Source organism: Cervus elaphus, chromosome 12 (assembly GCF_910594005.1).
Source record: "Cervus elaphus chromosome 12, mCerEla1.1, whole genome shotgun sequence".
NCBI classification, from domain to species: Eukaryota; Metazoa; Chordata; class Mammalia; order Artiodactyla; family Cervidae; genus Cervus; species Cervus elaphus.
The window spans coordinates 3,211,910-3,233,025 of NC_057826.1; the positions used below are offsets into that span (position 1 = coordinate 3,211,910).

Here is a 21,116-nt window from a genome sequence, read left to right on the forward strand (position 1 = left end):
GGTTCAGATGGTAAAGAATCTGCCTACAATGTGGGAGACCCAGGTTCCATCCCTGGGTTGGGAAGCTCCCCTGGAGAAGGAAATGGTAGCCCACTGCAGTACTCTTACCTGGAGAATCCCATGGACAGAGGAGCCTGGCGGGCTACAGTCCATGGGGTCACAAAGAGTCAGACAGGACTGAGTGACTAACACTTTACATAGTTGATTTACAGTGGTGTGTTAATTCCTACTATACAGCTTAGTGATCGTTATACATATACATACACACACCCACATTCCTTTTAGAATATTATTTTCCATTGTGGTTTTTCACAGGATACTACATATAGTTTTCTGTACTGAACAATAGGATCTTGTTGTTTATCTGAAATTTGGATTCTTGAGCCTGCCTTTCACATTCTCCAAAATCCAGCACTTTTTAACCCTGTTTAACCTTGTTATCGAGCCAAGCTGGATTACTTCCAGTGCTCTGAGCATGCTGCGTTCGTTTTCACCTTTGTGTCCTAGACCTTTCTTTCAGATATATGTAACCGGAATCCTGTCCGTCTGATTTTAGTTCCAAAGGTGGCACCTCCATAAAGCTTCTGTGACCCCTGAGGCTGGAATGAGCTTTTCCTTCTCCAGACTATTCTAGAATTTGCTTATACTTATGTTAAGATGGCAAGTTGTCACAGCCTCTCACTACAGTTATTTGTGTACAGATCTTTTTCTTAGATTTTAAACCCATGTTTTTTCTTTAACTTTGCCTTTCAAATCATTTCTAACACAATGGCTTACAGGTAGTAAAAACCTGATACTGCCCTATGTTTGTGGAATCTTCTTTTTAAGTACTGAGTTTGCAGTTAATTATTGGAAGAAGATAACCGAAGAAGCTAGAATCAGGTTGTAGGGATTAGCATGAACTGACTGCAGAGCATATCTGAGCTATAAAAATTGAAGAGAGTAGAAGCCAGGAGGAGAAAACAGTAACTGACCACTTTGACTCATTTGACTCATTTATTGAAGATATAATATGGTATGTAAGAATTACGTTGGTTACTGTGGAAGATGAATATACAAGTAGATATGCTTTACTGTTGCTCTGGAGGAGTTGTCACAATCCGGTGGAACTGACAGTCCATGTACATGAACAATTATAGTATATTATGATAATACATGCTTTAATTATAGCACTGTCTTCCCTTGTGGCTCAGCTGGTAAAGAATCCACCTGCAATGCGGGAGACCTGGGTTCGATCCCTGGGTTGGGAAGATTTGCTGGAGGAGGGAAAGGCAAAGTCAAGTGGAATGCCAAGTCAAGTTGGCCTTAGGAAACATCACTATGAGCAAAGCTAGTGGAGATGATGGAATTCCAGTTGAGCTACTTCAAATCCTAAAAGATGATGCTGTGAAAGTGCTGCACTCAATATGCCAGCAAATTTGGAAAACTCAGCAGTGGCCACAGGACTGGAAAAGATCAGTTTTCATTCCAATCCCAAAGAAAGGCAATGCAAAGAATGTTCAAACTACCGCACAATTGCACTCATCTCACATGCTAAGAAAGTAATGCTCAAAATTCTCCAAGCCAGGCTTCGACAGTATGTGAACTGAGAACTTCCAGATGTTCAAGCTGAATTTAGATCTCAGAGGAACCAGCGATCAAATTGCCAACATCTGTTGGATCATAGAAAAAGCAAGAGAATTCCAGAAAAACATCTACTTCTGCTCATTGACTATGCCAAAGCATTTGTGTGGATCACAACAAACTGTGGGAAATTCTTAAAGAGACGGGAATACCAGACCACCTGACCTGCCTCCTAAGAAATCTGTATGCAGGTCAAGAAGCAGCAGTTAGAACCAGACATGGAACAACAGACTGGTTCCAAATTGGGAAAGGAGTACGTCAAGGCTGTTTATTGTCACCCTGCTTGTTTAACTTATATGCCGAGTACATCGTGTGAAATGCCAGACTGAATGAAGCACAGGCTGATATCAAGGTTGCCGGAGAAATATCAATAACCTCAGATATGCAGATGACACCATCCTTAGGGCAGAAAGCGAAGAGGAACTAAAGAGCCTCTTGATGAAAGTGAAAGAGGAGAGTGAAAAAGCTGGCTTGAAACTCAACAATCAAAAAACTAAGATCATGGCATGTGGTGCCATCATTTCATGGCAAACAGACGGGGAAACAATGGAAACAGTGAAAGACTTTATTTTCTTGGACTCCAAAATCACTGCAGATGGTGACTGCAGCCATGAAATTAAAAGATGCTTGCTCCTTGAAAGAAAAGTTATGACCAACCTAGACAGTATATTAAAAAGCAGAGACATTACTCTGCCAACAAAGGTCCATCTAGTCAAAACTTTGGTTTTTCCAGTAGTCGTGTATGGATGTAAGAGTTGGAGTATAAAGAAAGCTGAGCACCGAAGAATTGATGCTTCTGAACTGTGCTGTTGGAGAAGACTCTTGAGAGTCCTTTAGACTGCAAGGTGACCCAACCAGTCAATCCTAAAGGAAATCATTCCTGAATATTCATCAGAAGGACTGATGCTGAAGCTGAAACTCCAATATTTTGGCCACCTGATGTGCAGAACTTACTCATTAGAAAAGACCCTGATGCTGGGAAAGATTGAAGGCAGGAGAAGGGAACGACAGAAGATGAGATGGTTGAGTGGCATCACTGACTCAATGGACATGAGTTTGAGCAAACTTCAGGAACTGGAGATGGACATGGAGGCCTGGCGTGCTGCAGTCCATGGGGTCACAAAGAGTTGGAAACGACTGAGTGACTGAACTGAACTGAACTGAGTTATAGCACTGGATTCCTAGGAGTGGGTTGCAGGGAGTATGAATAGGGAAGGTACAGACTGTGAGCTTTCACTTGACTTTACAAGGAATTTTCTAGTTAGAGGGAGTAGCTTGTGCAAAGTAAGGGGCTAATAAAAGCAACTGATTTTTTTTTTTTCAGGGAATTTCAGTTATTACCTCGAGAGGAGAACAGAGGCTTGGAAAAAGAAATGCCCAAGTCATAAAGTCATAGACCAATAGGGACAGGCCTTTTTGAGTTTTAGTGGAAGGGAATGATGAAATGTGTCTTCTACAAAGATCATCCATCATGGAAGGTAGATTAGAGGTTACAAGACTGCGGGCAGGAGACCAGTTAGGAAAGTATACGCCATAATCTAGGCATCAGTCTAGAATGTGCACCTGCTTTCCAGTGATCTGATGAAGAAAAAGACCGAGAACATTTAGAGTGGAATGTGTGGACAGCATGTTTGACATAGCCTACTTTAGATGCTTGAAAGGAGCTTCCTGGGGGAAAGTTGCAAGCTTTCCTCTTTGACGAGACCCAGTGCTGCCAGCATTGTCTTTGCTGATTGAGGGAAATGTGTGGGTTCTGCTTAGCAGGTGGAGGGGTTTAAGTTGGACCTCAATTCTTATTCAAATGGATAGTGTTTCGCTCAAGATTTTTGGTAATGAAGCATGGAAATGTCAAAGGTAAATGAAATAGGATGATGTGAGGACTCATATGAAATGAGTAAAGGGTGGGCTCTTCGGGAAATGCCATTGTGAACTGTAACTGGGTCGAGCTTTGCAGACATCAAACCTGGAAGAGATTCTGGATTCAAGATAGTCCCATAGACCGTATTGGCAGAGAGTTGGTGGATCTTCATTCAGCACTGTCTCCAGAGCATCTAGAACAGTGCTTGATGCATAGAAGGCCCTAGTAATTACCTTGGTGAATAAATAAAAGGAAGGCAGAACAAATCTTCACTGTAGAGCTTTATCAAATGGTGAAATATCAAATGGTGAAATGGTGAAATACTGCCTCCTGGCTGCTGCTAGTCATGAGAGCAGCTGTTTATTAAGTACCAGCTATGCTGTAGTTTTATGGCAGAGTTTTACATATATGCCTTGGTGTGTTCAGCCCTGTGAAGGGGTGATAGTACCCCACCTTTTACTGGCGTTAATTTAAACCCACAGATTATGACTTGCCCAAGTTCCTGCAAAATGCTAAATTGGAGATCTGAAATTTAACTGAAGTTTGCCTGACTAAAGGTTATGCTGGTAACTAACACTCTGTATACTGAAAACATAAACAGAAGTAAGCCCACATTAAAAGACTGTTATAAAGTATTTTAGCAGCTATCCTTTTTGGTATTTCAATAAAGAATATCTTATTATGCACCTGGTCTGAAATGTCAGGAACCATTTTTCTTCTGACTTTACTGTCCAGGACTAGGAAAGTCTTACATCACCAAGTTCCTCCAAAGAGTTTTTAAAGTATAGATTGGCCACTGATTCTCTGTTTCTCCAACTGAAACAACAAAACTTAGAGACTGTTTTACAGGGTATAAAATAGGTGACCAGCTGTCTCCTAGGTGGCTATAGTTTGTAGCTTTCAAATAACTACAGTTAAGAATAAGTGACTCAATTGTTGTGTCTGTCTGTGTATTTGTCAGTATAGATGTGATCAAGGAACGTTCCTGTCATTCTTCAAAATCATCGGAGTTTAATTTTGGCTAGTTGATGCTTCTCTACCAAATTATGATAAAATGCATTGTGTCCGATTGGAGGTAATACCGACATTGACCTTTAGAAACTGACCTTTTTTTTTTTTTTTTTTAAATAGGTATCAGTATTATCTGCAGCTGAAGAAAGATATCTTGGAAGGAAACATTCCTTGTACATTAGAACAAGCAATTCAGCTTGCAGGCTTAGCTGTTCAAGGTAAAGAATGGCAATTGATAATGTAATAGATCAATCACATTAAAATGCATGTTAAACAAAAACAACAAGGAATTCTTAAAGTAACTGACTATAGAAAGTAACTGCTATAGAGTAGTTTTCTGTGTTAGTGGAATATTATTTCTGTTATCTAAGGGGCTTCCTTGTGGAGGAGAAATGGGTTTGAATTACTTGAATGAAATATGAGACTTCTGGAAGGCTAAGCATGTTATCACGTCAGCAGAGCACGACCAACAGTAGAGAGGAAATACACACAGATGCACACACACACACATACACATAGCATTTAATATGCATGTATTCCTCTAGTGCAGGGACTTGATCTGCTGCTAGCTCATATTTTCAGAAGAAAGATCAGCCAAACAGTGGGGTTGATAAGGTTATATTCGCTTACACTTCAAGCGTATGTCATTGGTTTCTTAAATAGTTGTCCTAGATTATAGAACATTGCCAATCATAATATTATTAGATAGTTTTGTATTTCACAAGTATTTTTGAGTTGTCGTTTGTCATATGTTTAATCCATTGTGTTTACATGTGTAATATACTTTGGAAAGACTTCTAATGGGGCTTTATTTCAAATGATAACTGGCATTTAATCTTGGGAATTGAAATTTAATAAATTAATAAATTCCTTATGAATAAATTTATTCCTTCAGATGTTAGCAGACATGGAGATATAATATATATCCTTCGTAGGTGAAAAAAATGCCCAGTGCTCATGAAGCCATATTCCTTTGCAAAGTACTTTGAATCTTCTTAAGTGTTACCTTTGGCTTTAAGAGTTAGTTTTTCATAAGCTTTTGGCTGAACTATCAGTTTCTTTTAACAATTAAAAATGTCTAAACAAATACATCTTACTGTAACATATTCAGATGATCTAATTCCATTCCCTAGAGGTAATCACTACTGTGAATGATTTGGTTTGTTCTTGACATTTTTTCTGTACAGAGGTAGGCATATATGATTATAGGGTAGATTTTTGTTTTCTAATGACAAAAATATGAAATGATTTCTGTACAATTTGTAATATGTTTTTTTTTTTTTGCTTTATTAAAAGGCATTTTTTTCCAAGTCCAGACACGTGAATCTGTCTGGGTAAAGAGTCTGCCTGCCATGTGGGAGACCTGCGTTCGATCCCTGGGTTGGGAAGATCCCCTGGAGAAGGAAATGGCAACCCACTCCAGTATTCTTGCCTGGAGAATCCCCATGGACAGAGGAGCCTGGTGGGCTATACAGTCCATAGGATTGCAAAGAGCTGGATGCTTTAAAAGGAATTTTTAAAATATACATTTTATAAGCTATAAGGCAGATTGGACTTCTAAAATCATAAGCATACCATCCGTATACTTGAATTTAGTTGTGTATATGTTTTGCTTCCAATTAAACATAATTGACATGTGAATACTTGTGATTTTATATAGCTGATTTTGGTGACTTTGATCAGTATGAATCCCAGGATTTTCTTCAGAAATTTGCCTTGCTTCCTGTGGTAAGAATTCTTTTGACATTGGACATTTTTATCAACAATGCATTTCTAGACCCTTAATAATCCCTGAAATGAAGTCCATATATTAGACTTACTAGGTAGGGATAGAGTTAAAAAAAAATCAGCTGGTCCTTAAAAACAACTTAAGTTGTTGCTTTCCCCGTTATAGACTTCTGGTCTTTGTAAAAGCACAGAAGCAGAAGGGTCTGGCCACAGGGCTGCAGACAGAGAAATTCATTTTGTGTTCGTATGTGAGTCTAAAGAGAGGCACTCATTTTCAGCTTCTGAGGAACCACAGAGGTTTTGATTTTAACCAAAAACTTGAAACCTCACAGAGTTATGCTGAAGTGAATATCATTTCTCATCGGCAATTTAAAGAGTAGATGACAAAAAGACCCTGCTTTCTACTTTTTAAAGTCAATACTGGTGGAATTGACAGGGAAACTGTGTTGCAACAACTGTAGGAAGTGGTGTGCTATTCTGATTGTCTACACAGCCAGCCAGGGAGTGCATGAGATGGTGTTACGTGCTGGGCTTGGAGCTGGCTGATGAATGTTAACCACCTGAAATAACCCATCTGTAACTCTCTCTGGGGGCTCCTCAGGTGGCCCAGTGGAAAAGAATCCACCTGCCAAGCAGGAGACGCGGGTTTGATCCCTGGATTGGGAAGATCCCCCGGAGAAGGGAATGGCAACCCACTCTAGTATTCTTGCCTGGGAGATCCCATGGACAGCGGAGCCTGGCGGGCTGCAGTCCATGGGGTCGCAAAGAGTCGGACACGACTGAGCAACTAGACAACAACAGCAGCGTTTCTCTGGGATGAATTGAGAAGGCAGGGCAAGTGTTTTGGCTTTTGAGCAGAAGCCACTTAATTCTCAGAAAGGTCATGATTATGTCCTTTAGTGAAGCTCTCAGATATTGATTCAAGCCCTAGTTTTGCATGCTGGGGACAAGAGTCAATAACAGTAGCACAGATTCCTCCTAAGAAATTTGAGTGATTTGTTCCCATACTTACTGCCGTGTGTTTTTCCCAGGAGTGGTTACAAGATGAAAAAGTGTTGGAAGAAGCAACCCAAAAAGTGGCCTTACTACATCAGAAATACAGGTAACGCTGAGAAGGGGAACAGTGTGGGACTCGTGCCTGTTTGAGTTTGGACCATGCGTTGACAGCATTAAATGCGGACCTTTACTGCTGCACCTACTGCCAGTTACCAGGAGCCCACCTGGGCAGAGCTCTCGCCGCCTGCCAAGCGCTCTTCCGAGCACTTCCCCACATTAAGCCATCTATTATTCATGTTGTATCACTGGTGAAACTGAGGAAGCTGAAAGCGGCCAGTCCCTGAAGGCTGCCCGTTCTTCCTCCCACATACTGAAGGTGTGGGCGGTGGCCCGGCTCTGTGTAGGGTAATGCAAGATTAGAGAGATTTGTTTTCCTTTGTGGCAGATGTGATGTTGGGTCTGCCCCCGCCAGCTTCGCCACCCACCTTTGGAAGCCGTCCCCCTGTCCTCTAGGCAGGCTGTGCTGAGAGCAGTGGGCTGGTTGCTCTGGCCCCTGCTTCTGGGCAGATCCTGGTCTCTGAGAGTGAAGCTGCATGTGCTGTCTGAAATCCCTGTCCTTGAGAACACCAGGTTTTACGCTAAACCAAGTACCACTCAGTTCCTAGTACTTTGTGTATCATTAAATTCTTCATAACCACTCTTTAAGGTAAATGTTATTATCTCCTTACAGATTGGGAAAATCAAGTTCACAAAGACTATAAATAACTTGCCCAAAGTTACATGTGGTAGAGGTGGGATGTGAACCCAGGTCTGTCTAATTATAACCTATTGTTTACCCCTTCCTATTAAAAATAACCTTTTGCCTTTAGTCTGTCCCCACTCAAATCCAGACAGTCACTCACAAAAGATTAATTCTCCTAAAATAGCTCTTTCGGCTGTCTCCCCTCCTCTCCTCAAGTGTTCATGAATCTTCTTGCTTTCCACCAGCCTGAGTTCATCACCCCTGGGATTAAAGGCTTCTCACAAGTTGGTTCAATCCTGCCATTCCAGCTTTATCTTCTGCTGTCCGAATGAACCCGTTTTTTTCAGCATAATTAATCCTTCGGGCACACCTTGCTCTATCGTTTGTTACTTTCATTCATTCATCTGTGCATCTCCTTAAAAGATAATTTAGTGCTGCTCTTCTGTTATGAGGCAGAGTGCTCAATGCTGTGGCACAAAGATAAATAGAACCGGGACCTGCCAGAGTCTTAAGGGGTAGCAGTACAGCCCCCTGTAATAGTAGTTAATGGTGCTCGTCATGAGCGCGGGGGAGAGGCGTGCACAGAAGGTGCTGGGTCTGTGTAGAGCGGGGCAGTCCCAGCAGGTGACCGAGAGGGTGCGCAGGCTGAGTCTTGATGGGTGTCAGGGGTTGACCAGGTGCGCAAGCGGGTGATAGTTAGACCAGGAAGCATGATCAGCACGTGCAAAGGCTCGGAGGCATGAGGGAGCGTGGTATATTCAAAGATACACTGAGCCTGGGGTGGTCGCGGTGGGTGTACCGTGTGGGCGTGCGGAGCAGCAGCAGGTGAGGTTGGAGGGAGGTGTCCCTGCAGTGGGCTCCTCTGCCCGCGCTGCCTTCCCGCCTACCTGCCCACCCTCGTCACGCCGTCACCGGAGCCAGAAAGGATCTCCAGCTGCTGCCCCTCACTCGCCCCGCCGTGTGGCGTCTAGCACACAGAGCTTAGTACTGTCTGACACTTCGGTGGTTTAGGGAGAAGTCCAGCTTCCCCTGAAGGTTTCTTAGGAGGTTGCTTTACTTCCTGCGTTTCCCCTTGCCTGCCCAAAGGCCAAGGGGTCGGACCTCACATAACTAACCCTCAGCATTCAGCACAGCGCTCTTGCATGTAGTTGATTTTCAGTAAATACTGATGGACTGATATAACTAATCACAGATGCTTAGAAACTTGAAATGTTTCTAACGTTTTATGCTCGATTGAGATGTAGTTTTTCGCAAACAAGCTCTTCTGAAATTTTTTAGTTTGTGAACAGTCTGTTTGACATCTCTCGGGTTGCAGGGGTCTCGCAGCTCCTGACGCGGAAATGCTCTACATGCAGGAGGTAGAGAGAATGGACGGCTACGGGGAAGAGAGCTACCCTGCCAAGGTAAGCGAGGCCTGAAGACGGGGCCCTCCAGAGGGCGCCTGAGTCATTCCAGCAGGTCAGCAGGGAAGGCCAGGGATGCTGCGCGGCTCGAAGGCCGGAGATGTGTAGATGTTTGGAAATGTGAAAGCTGAGGTCCTCGTGGCCGAAGTTTTCTCACGAAACAGATATTCCTGTTCTGTCATTTGTTCTTGGAATTATTCTTGAAATAGAATTCCTTAAGGAGCCCAGCTCTATTTTTGTATGTGTTAAAAGGTGACACATGTACACCTTGCAGACTTGCCCCCTCGGTGGAGGTCTCCCAAGCCTTCTCCATGTGGGCCCCAAGAGTGGGGGTAGGTGGGGCCCCGGTGGCCCCTGTGTCTCTGCCGCCCCCAGTGTTTCCTTGTCCGCTTTCTCCTCCTAGGACAGCCAAGGCAGCGACATATCCATTGGAGCATGTCTCGAAGGCGTCTTTGTGAAGCACAAGAGTGGGCGGCCTCCTGCAGTGTTTAGGTACTCTTCCTTCTGTGCGCCTTCTGTGGCTCCTGTGGGTGATTGTGTTTTAGTGTCTGTGCTAAATGTATTGCTCGCAAGTATCAAGGGCTCACCAGGACATGGAAATGTACCTTTCTTAGAATAATATTGCACCCGACTGCAATAGTTATAAGATACTTACTTCAAAACTAAATTGCAGTGTTTATAATGGTGGCCTGCTTATGCAATGTTTAAAAATGTGTGACCCTTTTCTTACCATATGGAGGCCATTCTTTGTCTTGGTGTGTGAATTTTTCTTTTCTTTTTTTTCTATGTAAAGTATGAGTATTTATTTCAGGGTTTAGATCACAATTGAGTTCAAAAACAAAATCTGATTTCTCTCCTCTGTAGCTGAGGCTTGTGTGTTAGGATGATTTCCTGGCAGCTGAAGGGCACTGTGCCCTTAGAAACACGTTTCATCAGGTTCAGAATTAAGTCCCTGATGCCCACTGTACCCCAGCCTTAGGGGAAAGAAACAAAATTCACCCCCGTGGGGCTGAACAAATGCACACACACGAATGTGAGTGAGCAGTGCATTTTTCATTTGCGCTCTGGTTTCCCCGGCTATTTCTCGTGGGAAATCTAGGCTTTCCCTGATTCTAGTTGGTACCAAAATTCCTAAAATACCAACGCCTAAACACTTTTTGTAATGTAGATTTTTCTTCTCTTGGTTATAAAGAGAGTGGTACCCTTCATTTGTGGAGCTCTTAGAATGTAGCCCGGCCAGGAGGACAGAGAGGACAGATAGCAGTGTGCTGGCTGGCAGCAGTGGGGTTTCAGGTGATGGCAGTTCCCTTCTCAGTATCCTGTGTCCCTTCACGTCCTTGCTTTCCTGCCTCTGGGGGCCTGAGTTCCCCCTGGTGATGGTGACCGTGGAGCGTGTGCCGGCCTGGGGACGGGTCCCCGCTCCGGGACCGCCCTGCCCTGGCTCCGTGGCTCCCGAGGGCAGTTGCTCTCAGGTCCCCAGGCTGCTCACTGTCTCCACAACATGCTCAGTTGCAAGGCAGTGGGCAGAGATGGGTCTGGCTGGCACCGAAGGGCAGGACGCTGACATTGCTCGAAAGGTCACGGGAACGTGGGAGACATCCCCACGGGCTTCCTTTCTCTCACTGGATAGGAAATTGTAAAATGCCTTCTTAATATGACACTCATAATCTTCAGGTTTAGCAATTAAGACTTCCCTGGCGGTCCAGTGGTCAAGACTCTGCGCTTCCAACGTGTGGGGCTTGGGTTTGATCCCTGGTCAGGGAACTATGATCCCACATGCTCTGTACGCAGTGCACCCAGAAAACTAAAAAACAAAAGCAATGAAGTACCAAGTTATTGTGAATGAATTTTATTTATTTCAATAAATTTAAATCTAATAAGATGGAGAAGGATAAAGGGGTAAAATTTTTTCTTCCAGACCTGTTTTTCCCTTTGTAAAAATTATACAGGGTGTCATAAAATATTAATATATAAAACCTTAACATGGTAAAATACACGCAGTTAGAAAGTTCAGAGTTGGAGTCTGAATCCTGGTGAACACCCCCAGAGTAGCTCACTCTTTGGGTTCGCAGCATCTGAACTTGCTGTTTGCCCTGCTTCGCCAGCTTTTTAGAGCATCTCTGCTCTGCCTCTGTGTCTTATTTCGCTCTGTGAACCAGAAGGCAGTCGTGCTTGTTTGGTCCTGTTCCCTCCACCCGCCCTACCCCCACCGGAGCCCTCTGAGGGCATCACTGCCCCTTACCCATCTCCGTATACCTGCCCCACCCCCACCGGAGCCCGCTGAGGGCATCACTGCCCCTTACCCATCTCCGTACACCCGCCCCACCCCCACCGGAGCTCTCTGAGGGCATCACTGCCCCTTACCCATCTCCGCACACCCGCCCCACCCCCACCGGAGCCCTCTGAGGGCATCACTGCCCCTTACCCATCTCCCTACACCCGCCCCACCCCCACCGGAGCCCGCTGAGGGCATCACTGCCCCTTACCCATCTCCGTACACCCGCCCCACCCCCACCGGAGCCCGCTGAGGGCATCACTGCCCCTTACCCATCTCCGCACACCCGCCCCACCCCCACCGGAGCCCGCTGAGGGCATCACTGCCCCTTACCCATCTCCGCACACCCGCCCCACCCCCACCGGAGCCCGCTGAGGGCATCACTGCCCCTTACCCATCTCCGCACACCCGCCCCACCCCCACCGGAGCCCGCTGAGGGCATCACTGCCCCTTACCCATCTCCGCACACCCGCCCCACCCCCACCGGAGCCCGCTGAGGGCATCACTGCCCCTTACCCATCTCCGCACACCCGCCCCACCCCCACCGGAGCCCTCTGAGGGCATCACTGCCCCTTACCCATCTCCGTACACCCGCCCCACCCCCACCGGAGCCCTCTGAGGGCATCACTGCCCCTTACCCATCTCCGTATACCCGCCCCACCCCCACCGGAGCCCGCTGAGGGCATCACTGCCCCTTACCCATCTCCGTACACCCGCCCCACCCCCACCGGAGCCCGCTGAGGGCATCACTGCCCCTTACCCATCTCCGCACACCCGCCCCACCCCCCCCGGAGCCCGCAGAGGGCATCACTGCCCCTTACCCATCTCCGCACACCCGCCCCACCCCCACCCGAGCCCGCTGAGGGCATCACTGCCCCTTACCCATCTCCGCACACCCGCCCCACCCCCACCGGAGCCCTCTGAGGGCATCACTGCCCCTTACCCATCTCCGTACACCCGCCCCACCCCCACCGGAGCCCGCTGAGGGCATCACTGCCCCTTACCCATCTCCGCACACCCGCCCCACCCCCACCGGAGCCTGCTGAGGGCATCACTGCCCCTTACCCATCTCCGTACCCCAGGACCAAACACGGGTACCTGCTATTGTCACAGTGGGTGCCCTCCAAAGCGTTTGTTGAATGAACGAAGGAGCATTGGCAGCTGAGAGTGGGATGTTTGATCAAACTAGTCCAGCAAACGAGGCTGAGTAGAGTTTCCATTTTAATGTATTTATTTTGGCCCAGCCGTGTGGCATGTGGGATCTTAGTTTCCTGACCAGGGATCAGAGCCTCGCTGCCTGCATTGGAAGCGCAGGATCTCAACCACTGCACCCCCAGGGACCCCGAGTTCACAGTTTTGAATACTCTGCGTCTGTGTTAGTATGCATGCATTACTTTTCGTACCTCCCTGTTGTCACTTCAATTATAAAATGCAGGCTAGCTGATTAAAGCCCTGTTTTCTTTCTAAAATGATAACAAATAATAGGTTATACATGAAGCTCAAGAAGGAAAAAAGTCATATCTTCTGTCTCTTAGTAAAAACTGAGTGCTCATACGGCCATTTTCTGCTTGTTGTTCTCCAGGTGGCATGATATTGCTAACATGTCCCACAATAAGTCCTTTTTTGCGTTAGAGCTGGCAAATAAAGAGGAGACCATCCAGTTTCAAACTGTGAGTAAATGTTAAGAATCTGCCTGGACTGTTTTTCCTAAAAGTTAACATTTCTGTGTGTATATTTGGGGGAGTAGCTTTAAAATGATAGCTTTTCATAGTTTATAAAACATAAAATTTTATTCTTTATAACATTTTGCATAATCGCACTTAGCAAAGTTGCTCAGTAAATACTGTTGAATGAATTGAGTCTTTGGATAAATACTGTCTGATTATGATGACCTTTAAATTACATACATAGGCTCAGCTATAAAGAATCTGCCTGCAGTGCAGGATACGGGGTTCGATTCCTGGGTTGAAACAATCCCTTGCAGGAGGGCATAGCAACCCTCTCCAGTATTCTTGCCTGGAGAATCCTATGGACAGGGGGTCTGGTGGGTTACGGTCCACGGGGTCGCAAGAGTCGGACACGACTGAAGCGACTAAGTGCGCCTGAGCACAAGAAGGGAAGACAGGAAACCCTGGCATCTTGGCTCCCACCGATAAGTGAATAGCTCTGTGGAAACACTGTTTCACAGTTACCTTTACTCTCTGGACGAAGCCGTGAGTCTGTGAGTCACTTGGTTTAAAAATGTCCTTGAGTATCTATTTGTCAATAATAATAATGTTTTGTCTAGTAACATCTTTGACTAATAATACAAGATGACATTTTCTTTAAATGACATAATTTAGAAATTTCTGAGTCATCTGGAAACTGTTACTATAAGAATCATACTATTGAGAGCTTTTCGTCGGTCTTTGTAATTTGAATCCTAATTACAACATTCATATGAGGGGTGCAGTGGTAGAAAACGCAAGAACGACAGTGTGTTAGAAGTGACTGTGATACACCATGTCTCCCATTCTGTCTTGTTCTCAGACAAGGTGCTTTGCCTTACTTTGTGCCTCTTTTGTTTACTAGGAAGACATGGAAACAGCAAAATACGTATGGAGACTCTGTGTTGCGAGACATAAATTCTACAGACTAAATCAGTGCAGCCTGTAAGTATACCCTGCCATGGATACTGGAAAATGATGACCTTAGAAGTTTTCATCTTGAGCTATAGGGTATCATATATAAAGGGCAAATTTTTTTTAAGAAAATAACTTTTGAATGACATTTTTACAATAATCTCTTTGCTTTTGTATGTTAGAATTTTATTTCTCAGTTATTTTTCATTTTAGCTTTGGACCAACCTCTAGTATCTACAAATAGGCTTCTAAGATTTCTTTCAACTAGTAACAGAATTATTCTAATTCTTGAAAGCTAAAAGGAAAAAAAAAAATTTTTTTTTAATCAGCACTTTGAGTCATAAAAGCTCATGCAGCTCTTCCAGCCATTTGAAGAATTTATACCCCTTCTTACATTTTTCCTTGCCCCCATGGGTTTACCGTTTTCTGCTGGGTCATTCCTGTCAGGACGCAAACATGCTGTCACATTTTACCTCTTAACACACTTTCTCTGTTTCCACATCCCTGTAGCCACGGTGCTGTCTCTTCTTTTCTCTTCAAAAGAGTTGCATCATCTCGCTCGCTGTCTCCCTCCTCCCACCCTGTTTCCCTTAAGCCCCCACGTCACTGACGCCGCTTGTTGGGGTGATGGCGACCTTCGCCCAGTGGTCATTTGAAGAGCTCTTCACTTGAGTGCCGGGCAGCACCAAACCTCCGCCTGTCCCTTCCTGCCTGCACCCCAATGCTCTTCCTTGGCTGCCAGGACCCCCTTCTCCTGCTTTTCCTCTTTCTGAGGCTGTGTCTTCTCCGTCACCTTGGCTGGTTTCACCCCCGGACCTCTTATCACCTGCACTTACTCTAAGGGATTCGGCTTGACCCAGGCTTCGTAGCAGCATCTATACCAACAGCGCACCTCACTTCGTTTCTAGCCTGTCTTGCCGCGAGCTCTTGACTCGCACACACGGCTGCCTCCTTGGCATCTCCACTTGGGTGCCTTGCAGGTTCTCTGATTCGATAAGACGTCTAAAGCCAGACTCTCAGCCCGCTTCTTGCCTTCCTGCCCCGAGTCTGCGGCTTCCGCTCCTGCCTGTCTCCTGAGGCGGTGGCACAGCATAGTCACCGGGCCCCAGAGCTAGACCTCAGTCCCTGCTTCTCTTCATCCCATGCGCAGTTCGTCAGCAGGCCCTGCGAACTCTGTGCCTTCAAAATATATCTAAATCGGGCCATCCTGACCACTCCTTCAGCGGGCAACTTGGTGCCGGCTGCCCCGGTTCTCACCTGGAGCACTGCCGTAGCTCTCTGAATGTTTCTGGGCCTCCCTGACTGTAGCCGACTCGCCATCGTCAGCTGGAGTCCTCCCACTCTTCCCAAGGCCTACACCGACTCTCTCTTTGGAAGCGCAAAGCCGCCTGTGCTCTGTGCTTGCCCGGTCCCACGCTTCCCTTTCCCTCCTCCCTGCTCACCTCACTCCAGCCACACTAGTGTTCTCGGCCGGCCGACCCCCTACTCCCCAGTCTTTACTGGCCCTCATTGCATAGGGGTCTCCTCGGAGGTGCCCTTCGTCAGAGAAGCGTGTTTTTTTTTTTTTTTTTAGTATTTATTTATCTGGCTGTGCCGGGTCTTAGTTGTGTGGCATGTGGGATCTAGTTCTGACCGGGGATCGAACCCAAGCCCCCTGCATTGTAAGTGCAGAGTCTCAGCCACGGGACCCCCAGGGAAGGCCCAGAGAGGCGGTTCTTGACTACCCCGTGCACCCGTCTCTATCTGCTACCCGTTTCCCTTTAGCCCACCATCCTGTTTCCCCATCATGGCCTGCAGCCCCTAGATCTGGGTAATGCCCTCCCTGTTTGCGGTCTGCATCCCATCCCAGCCATACCCCTGCAGCGCTGGCCATAGAGCCCAGACCTCTCCCCTCTTGTTAACCTCTGTATTCTGGGTGCCGAGCAAGGGCCTCGCTCCCCGCAGGCCTTGACGAATTTGCTGAGTGAACCTGGAGAAGCGAGTGTTACGCCCCTGCCCCGGGATGTCTGTGGTGCTGTCAGAGCCCTTAGGAGAAGGCTCCGAGAGGCTTCCCGGCAGAAGGCCACGTGAACCAGAGCGGTTCCGCTCCTTCCCCACCCCTGTTCTTGAAGCCCTGCCGGCTGGCTGGCCCTGTCGCGCCTGCTCTGCGCAGTCTCGTGAACCGATGAGCCAAAAGATGCAGCTCTGCTCTCAGCCATCATTCAGGACCACATCTGGGCTGTCTTCCCCTCCAGCCCGCCTCCTTCGGGCCCAGTGCCCCGCCGAGCCTCGGTCCTGGCTCCCAGGGCCCTCGGTCCCTGCCCTGAAGGTGTCTCTCGCGGCCCCTGGCCTTCGCCAGGCCCCCGTCCTCCTCTCCTCCGATGGGCTCCTCATTCCTCTAGATCCAGCCTGAGCGCTGCTCCCCGGGCCCGCCGCGCGTTCAGTCTGTGCCGTCCCGTCTGAGTGCTGCTTTTTCCTGCCGTTTTTCACCGTGATTCAGTCGGCGCTTCCTCCGTGTCAGGCGTCATGTGGCCCGCCTTCGTCTCCTCCCGTCTGCACAGCAGACCGTTTGTACAGTCCTGGTGCCCATTCACAGGGGCGCTGTGCAGATTAGACCGGCGCGGAGTCGCGGTAGGGCTGGGAGCTGGGGGCAGAGTGGGGAGTCCGGGCCGAGCCTTGCGGGCCGGCTGTCCTGACGGGAACCCGGCGCGTCCGTCCGTCCACCCCACCGGGGCTGAGGGCGCAGAGCCCGGGCGTCCGGCGGGACCGGGGACGGCTTCCGAGTGACGAGCCTGAACCAGACCGCGGGAGTCCGGGGGACGAGCCGTCCTTTCATTCCTGACGGAAGGACGGCTGTACCTTAGGGCCCGGAAAGGAGAGGCGCTCTCCGGTTCATGGCCCCGGTGTGAAGGAGCCGCCGTGCAGAGGAAGAGGCTGGCCCGGCTTGGGGCCGGGAAAGACGTCCGCTGGGGTGGACCAATCCAGCAACTAGCCCTGAGGCCCCAGGCTCCCGCCGACCCGTTCCCTCCACCGTCCTTTCATATGAGATGAGTCCCGCCGCTTCTGCCGCTGGGGCCGCGGGGAAACGCGAACCGCCAGGCGCAGCGGCTGCCCTTCCCAGGTGGCGGACGCCGCCTCTGCCGGCTGCCGGGCTCGGGGCTCCCGGCGGCTGTGTGTGAGGAGGGCGCCCCCTCGCGGCGGGCTCCGCGGCGCCGGTCCCGGGCGGCGGCGTGTGGGGCCCCTCCGCACCGGCCTGTTACCCGGCGTGGGTGGCAGCGCTGTCCCTGCAGACGCGTGTGTGCTGCTCAGAGCAGCACGTGTGCGGTCTGCCGGGCCACAGCCCTTTCGGAGACTGAAAGCCTTTCATAAGTTTCAGAGTATTCATAATGAGCCATCATTCCCTCAGTTCACTTTTTTTTTTTTTTCTTGGAAGTTAATGGAGAATCAGTCATTTGAAATAAACCATAAGATAGAATCTTTTTCCAGTAGGCATCCCTATTGGTGGTGGTTAATACATTTTTAAAAGAGTTTTTTGGCAAATCACCCGTTGATAATGGTTTTAAAGTTCAGAGGGAAAATAAATAATTTGTGTGTGTGTGTCTGGTAAATGACTCAGTCTTAGAAAGCTCATTTTTTTGGTAATAACTGCTATTTATTGCCAAATATAAATAAAACCACACTTATACTAGATCCTCAGTTGCATATATTACATTTGTATAAGGAAAATGAGTATTTTAAAAATGAAATAATTATATGTAAAGGGCTATTTTCTACATTTTGCTTTTAATTTCCGTACGTGTTAAATCATGGAAGTCCATTTTCATGAACTATTCCTATGAAATAATTTATGATGGGAGAGACCCACTTCATTCTAGAAGTGAATATAGCACTTGTTCCCCAGGTGAAGAAAATGAATTGTTATTATTTTTTGGCTGTGCTTGGTCTTTGTTGCAGCGCACGGGCTTCCCTTCAGTTGCAGCGCTTAGACTTAGTTGCCCCGTGACATGTGGGATCTTAGTTCCCCGACCAGGGATGGAACCCAGGCCTCCTGTGTTGGGAGCACAGTGTCTTAGCCACTGCACCACCGGGGAAATTCTCTGCTTTTTAAATTTATAGCATGAGGATAATGTGAGTTTTATTTGACATTTCTTTAGAGTTGGAATAGGACTTAAATGAGGTAATGACAGTTTCTTAGGTCAAATGACTGCTCTCCCCTTCTCCGCCACCCCAAGCCCCAGACCCAGTCATGCTATCATTGACCTGTTGAATTTGCATGAGAAGAATCGGAGGGGAGCAGAATCTTGAGCGGGTTCTTGGTGTGTGGGGGCTCTTCTCTCTCCCCTCTGGGGAGAGGTGGGGAAGGGGAATTTGCTGCCCCCCAGCCTACAAAGCCGAGTGGTAGAAGTTTCCGCAGACTTCCTCTAGAGGGGAGGTTGAATCCCTGCCGCCCGTGGGCTGCTCGCTCAGGCGTCGGCGAGTGTCCCTGCAGTTTAGGGCTGCCGCCAAGCACAGCAGCCGGTCTGTTCTGGAGACTGCTGTGATCAGGCGGTGGGCTGACCCTGCCTGGAGGGGCTGGGGCTGTCCCCCTTCTTCTAGGCCTGCTGCAGGGTTTCTGAAGACACTTAGAGAAGCCTGGAAGACGAGAAAGCCCCTGTCGCATTAAGGAAAGTCACTGAGATCAACATTTTCTGGGTATTTCCACTAGCCAACATATTTTTTGTGCATCAGAATCTCACTCCTCTATAGCTGGAAATATACAAGAAAGAAAGCGTACAAAGCAAAAGTCGGCTCTTAGAAATTCACTGTCTTTACAGCTCAAAGTGTAAATTATAAGTGAAAGTGAAACTTAGTTGCGGCCGTATCTGACTCTGCGATTCTGTGGACTGCAGCCTGTCCCACTCCTCTGTCCTTGGAATTCTCCAGGCAAGAGTACTGGAGTGGGTTGCCATTTCCTTCTCCAGGGAGTCTTCCTGACCCGGGGATTGACCCTTGGTTTTCTGCATTGCAGGCAGATTCTTTACCAACTGAGCCACAAGAGAAGCCCAAGAATACTGGAGTGGGTAGTCTATCCCTTCTCCAGGGGATCTTCCCAAGCCAGAGATTGAACCCAGATCTCCCACATTGCAGGCAGATTCTTTACCAGCTGAGCCACAAGGGAAGCCCAAGAATACTGGAGTGGGTAGCCTATCCCTTCTCCAGGGGATCTTCCCAAGCCAGGGATTGAACCCAGGTCTCCCACATTGCAGGCAGATTCTTTACCAGCTGAGCCACAAGGGAAGCCCAAGAATACTGGAGCGGGTAGCCTATCCCTTCTCCAGGGGATCTTCCTGACCCAGGGATTGAACCAGGGTCTCTGGGATTGCAGGTGGTTTCTTTACCAGCTGAGCTGTCAGGGAGGCCCACGTGGTAAGTGCTCCATTTTAGTCCTCCCTCACTGTTTCATTCACTTGTTCAGCACACGTTTGGCACCTCCCTTGTATGCCGTGCACCAGTGGTGCGACGGTGTGTCCTTTCCCTCTGTGGAGCCCTTGTATCTGTTGGGGTGGGGGGCGTCAGACAGGTAATCCGGCTGTTAGGAGCATGTGCTCAGGAATCTGACAGACCCGCCTGGTTCTAATGCCAGTTCTGCTTATTTGCCATGTGACCAGGAGCAGTTTAGTTAATCTAAGTATCAGTTTCCTCATCTGTAAAATCAGGATAATAACCAGCCTCCTTCTCGGAGTTGGTGTTTGGATTCCCCGAGGTAATTGTGTATAGCCTTTCACACTGTTTCAGTAAGTAATATCATTTGTTTTACTTGGGCTAGCAGCCTTTTCTTATTGTGTCTTCTCCAATACACGAATTCCAGTGATTCCCCCCCGCCCCAAGGTCTTTAGTTGTCTCATTTTTAGAAGCACCCACCAGCATAGTAACTGCCCCCAAACACTACCAACTGTTAACCGTTCTCTCCTGTGTACTAAGTTTAACTGGTCTCCTAGAAAACTGCATTGACAAAGATTTTGGCAAGAAGAAAGAGAAGGTTAGAATATGTAGACCTGATGGAGAGGCTGCCTACGTCAGCTGGGCAGGAGGAAGACGTGCTGGTTTGCTTTTAGCGGAAGTGGCCTCTGCGGTGCCGCCTCCGTCCTGGGGGCCGCCAGCAAGGTGCCAGAATAGACTGCCGTGTGGGGTGCCGCCTCTGCTCCTAAGCTCACATCCTTGGCCTTCGTGTTTAACAGCCTTTGTTTTCGTGTCTGGCTGGGCAGCTCTGGACACCTCGTCGGAAGATCCTATCAACAGCCTTTTTCCTCATCTCTGCATTTTGAATTTGTAGTCCTTTAAAGGTTTAGTCAATTTAGTGAGTCTCTGGACTACATATAAACTTCAGAGGCCAACTAGCATGGCCTAAACCTAGCCCTGACGATGGAGAGTAAAGGGAAGGTAAACCTCTCGGCTACAGAGTGCAGTGTCTTCAAATCCCGGATGCTCAACTGAGGAATATATGAACGTGCAGTTGAGGAGCTACCCTGTTAGTTTGGTGCTAAAGGACCCAGCCAGCCAATGCAGACGGGCTTGGTGTCTGTACCTGGAGGGCTGCAGTCCACGGGGGCAAAGTGTCAAACAGGCCTTAGCAACTAAATAGCAATACCGTGCAGCTAAGGATCATTTTCAGAAAGAGCTAACCTGTGAAACAGACAGCCGGGGGGGTCTGCTCTGACTCAGTGAACTCAGACCGGTGCTCTGTGACAACCTAGAGGGGCGGGGGGCTCACGAGTGAGGGGATATGTGTGCACCTGTGTCTGATCCATGTTGAGGTATGGCAGAAACCATCACAAAATTGTAATTGTCCTTCAATTAAAAATAAGTAAGGGGGAAAAAGCTCAGATACACCCTCCTGACT

At 47.9% G+C, this 21,116-nt stretch overlaps 1 protein-coding gene across 1 annotated transcript in view; it reads left to right on the forward strand.

The window, feature by feature from the left end:
* The window catches only part of PTPN21 (protein tyrosine phosphatase non-receptor type 21), a 76,735-nt gene that overhangs the window by 35,747 nt on the left and 19,872 nt on the right, over positions 1-21,116 (forward strand). The window contains exons 4-10 of the mRNA XM_043919402.1: positions 4,613-4,710; positions 6,153-6,220; positions 7,252-7,322; positions 9,274-9,361; positions 9,765-9,853; positions 13,219-13,306; positions 14,208-14,287. Of these exons, the coding sequence (XP_043775337.1) occupies positions 4,613-4,710; positions 6,153-6,220; positions 7,252-7,322; positions 9,274-9,361; positions 9,765-9,853; positions 13,219-13,306; positions 14,208-14,287 (582 nt within the window). The remainder of the gene's footprint in view (positions 1-4,612; positions 4,711-6,152; positions 6,221-7,251; positions 7,323-9,273; positions 9,362-9,764; positions 9,854-13,218; positions 13,307-14,207; positions 14,288-21,116) is intronic.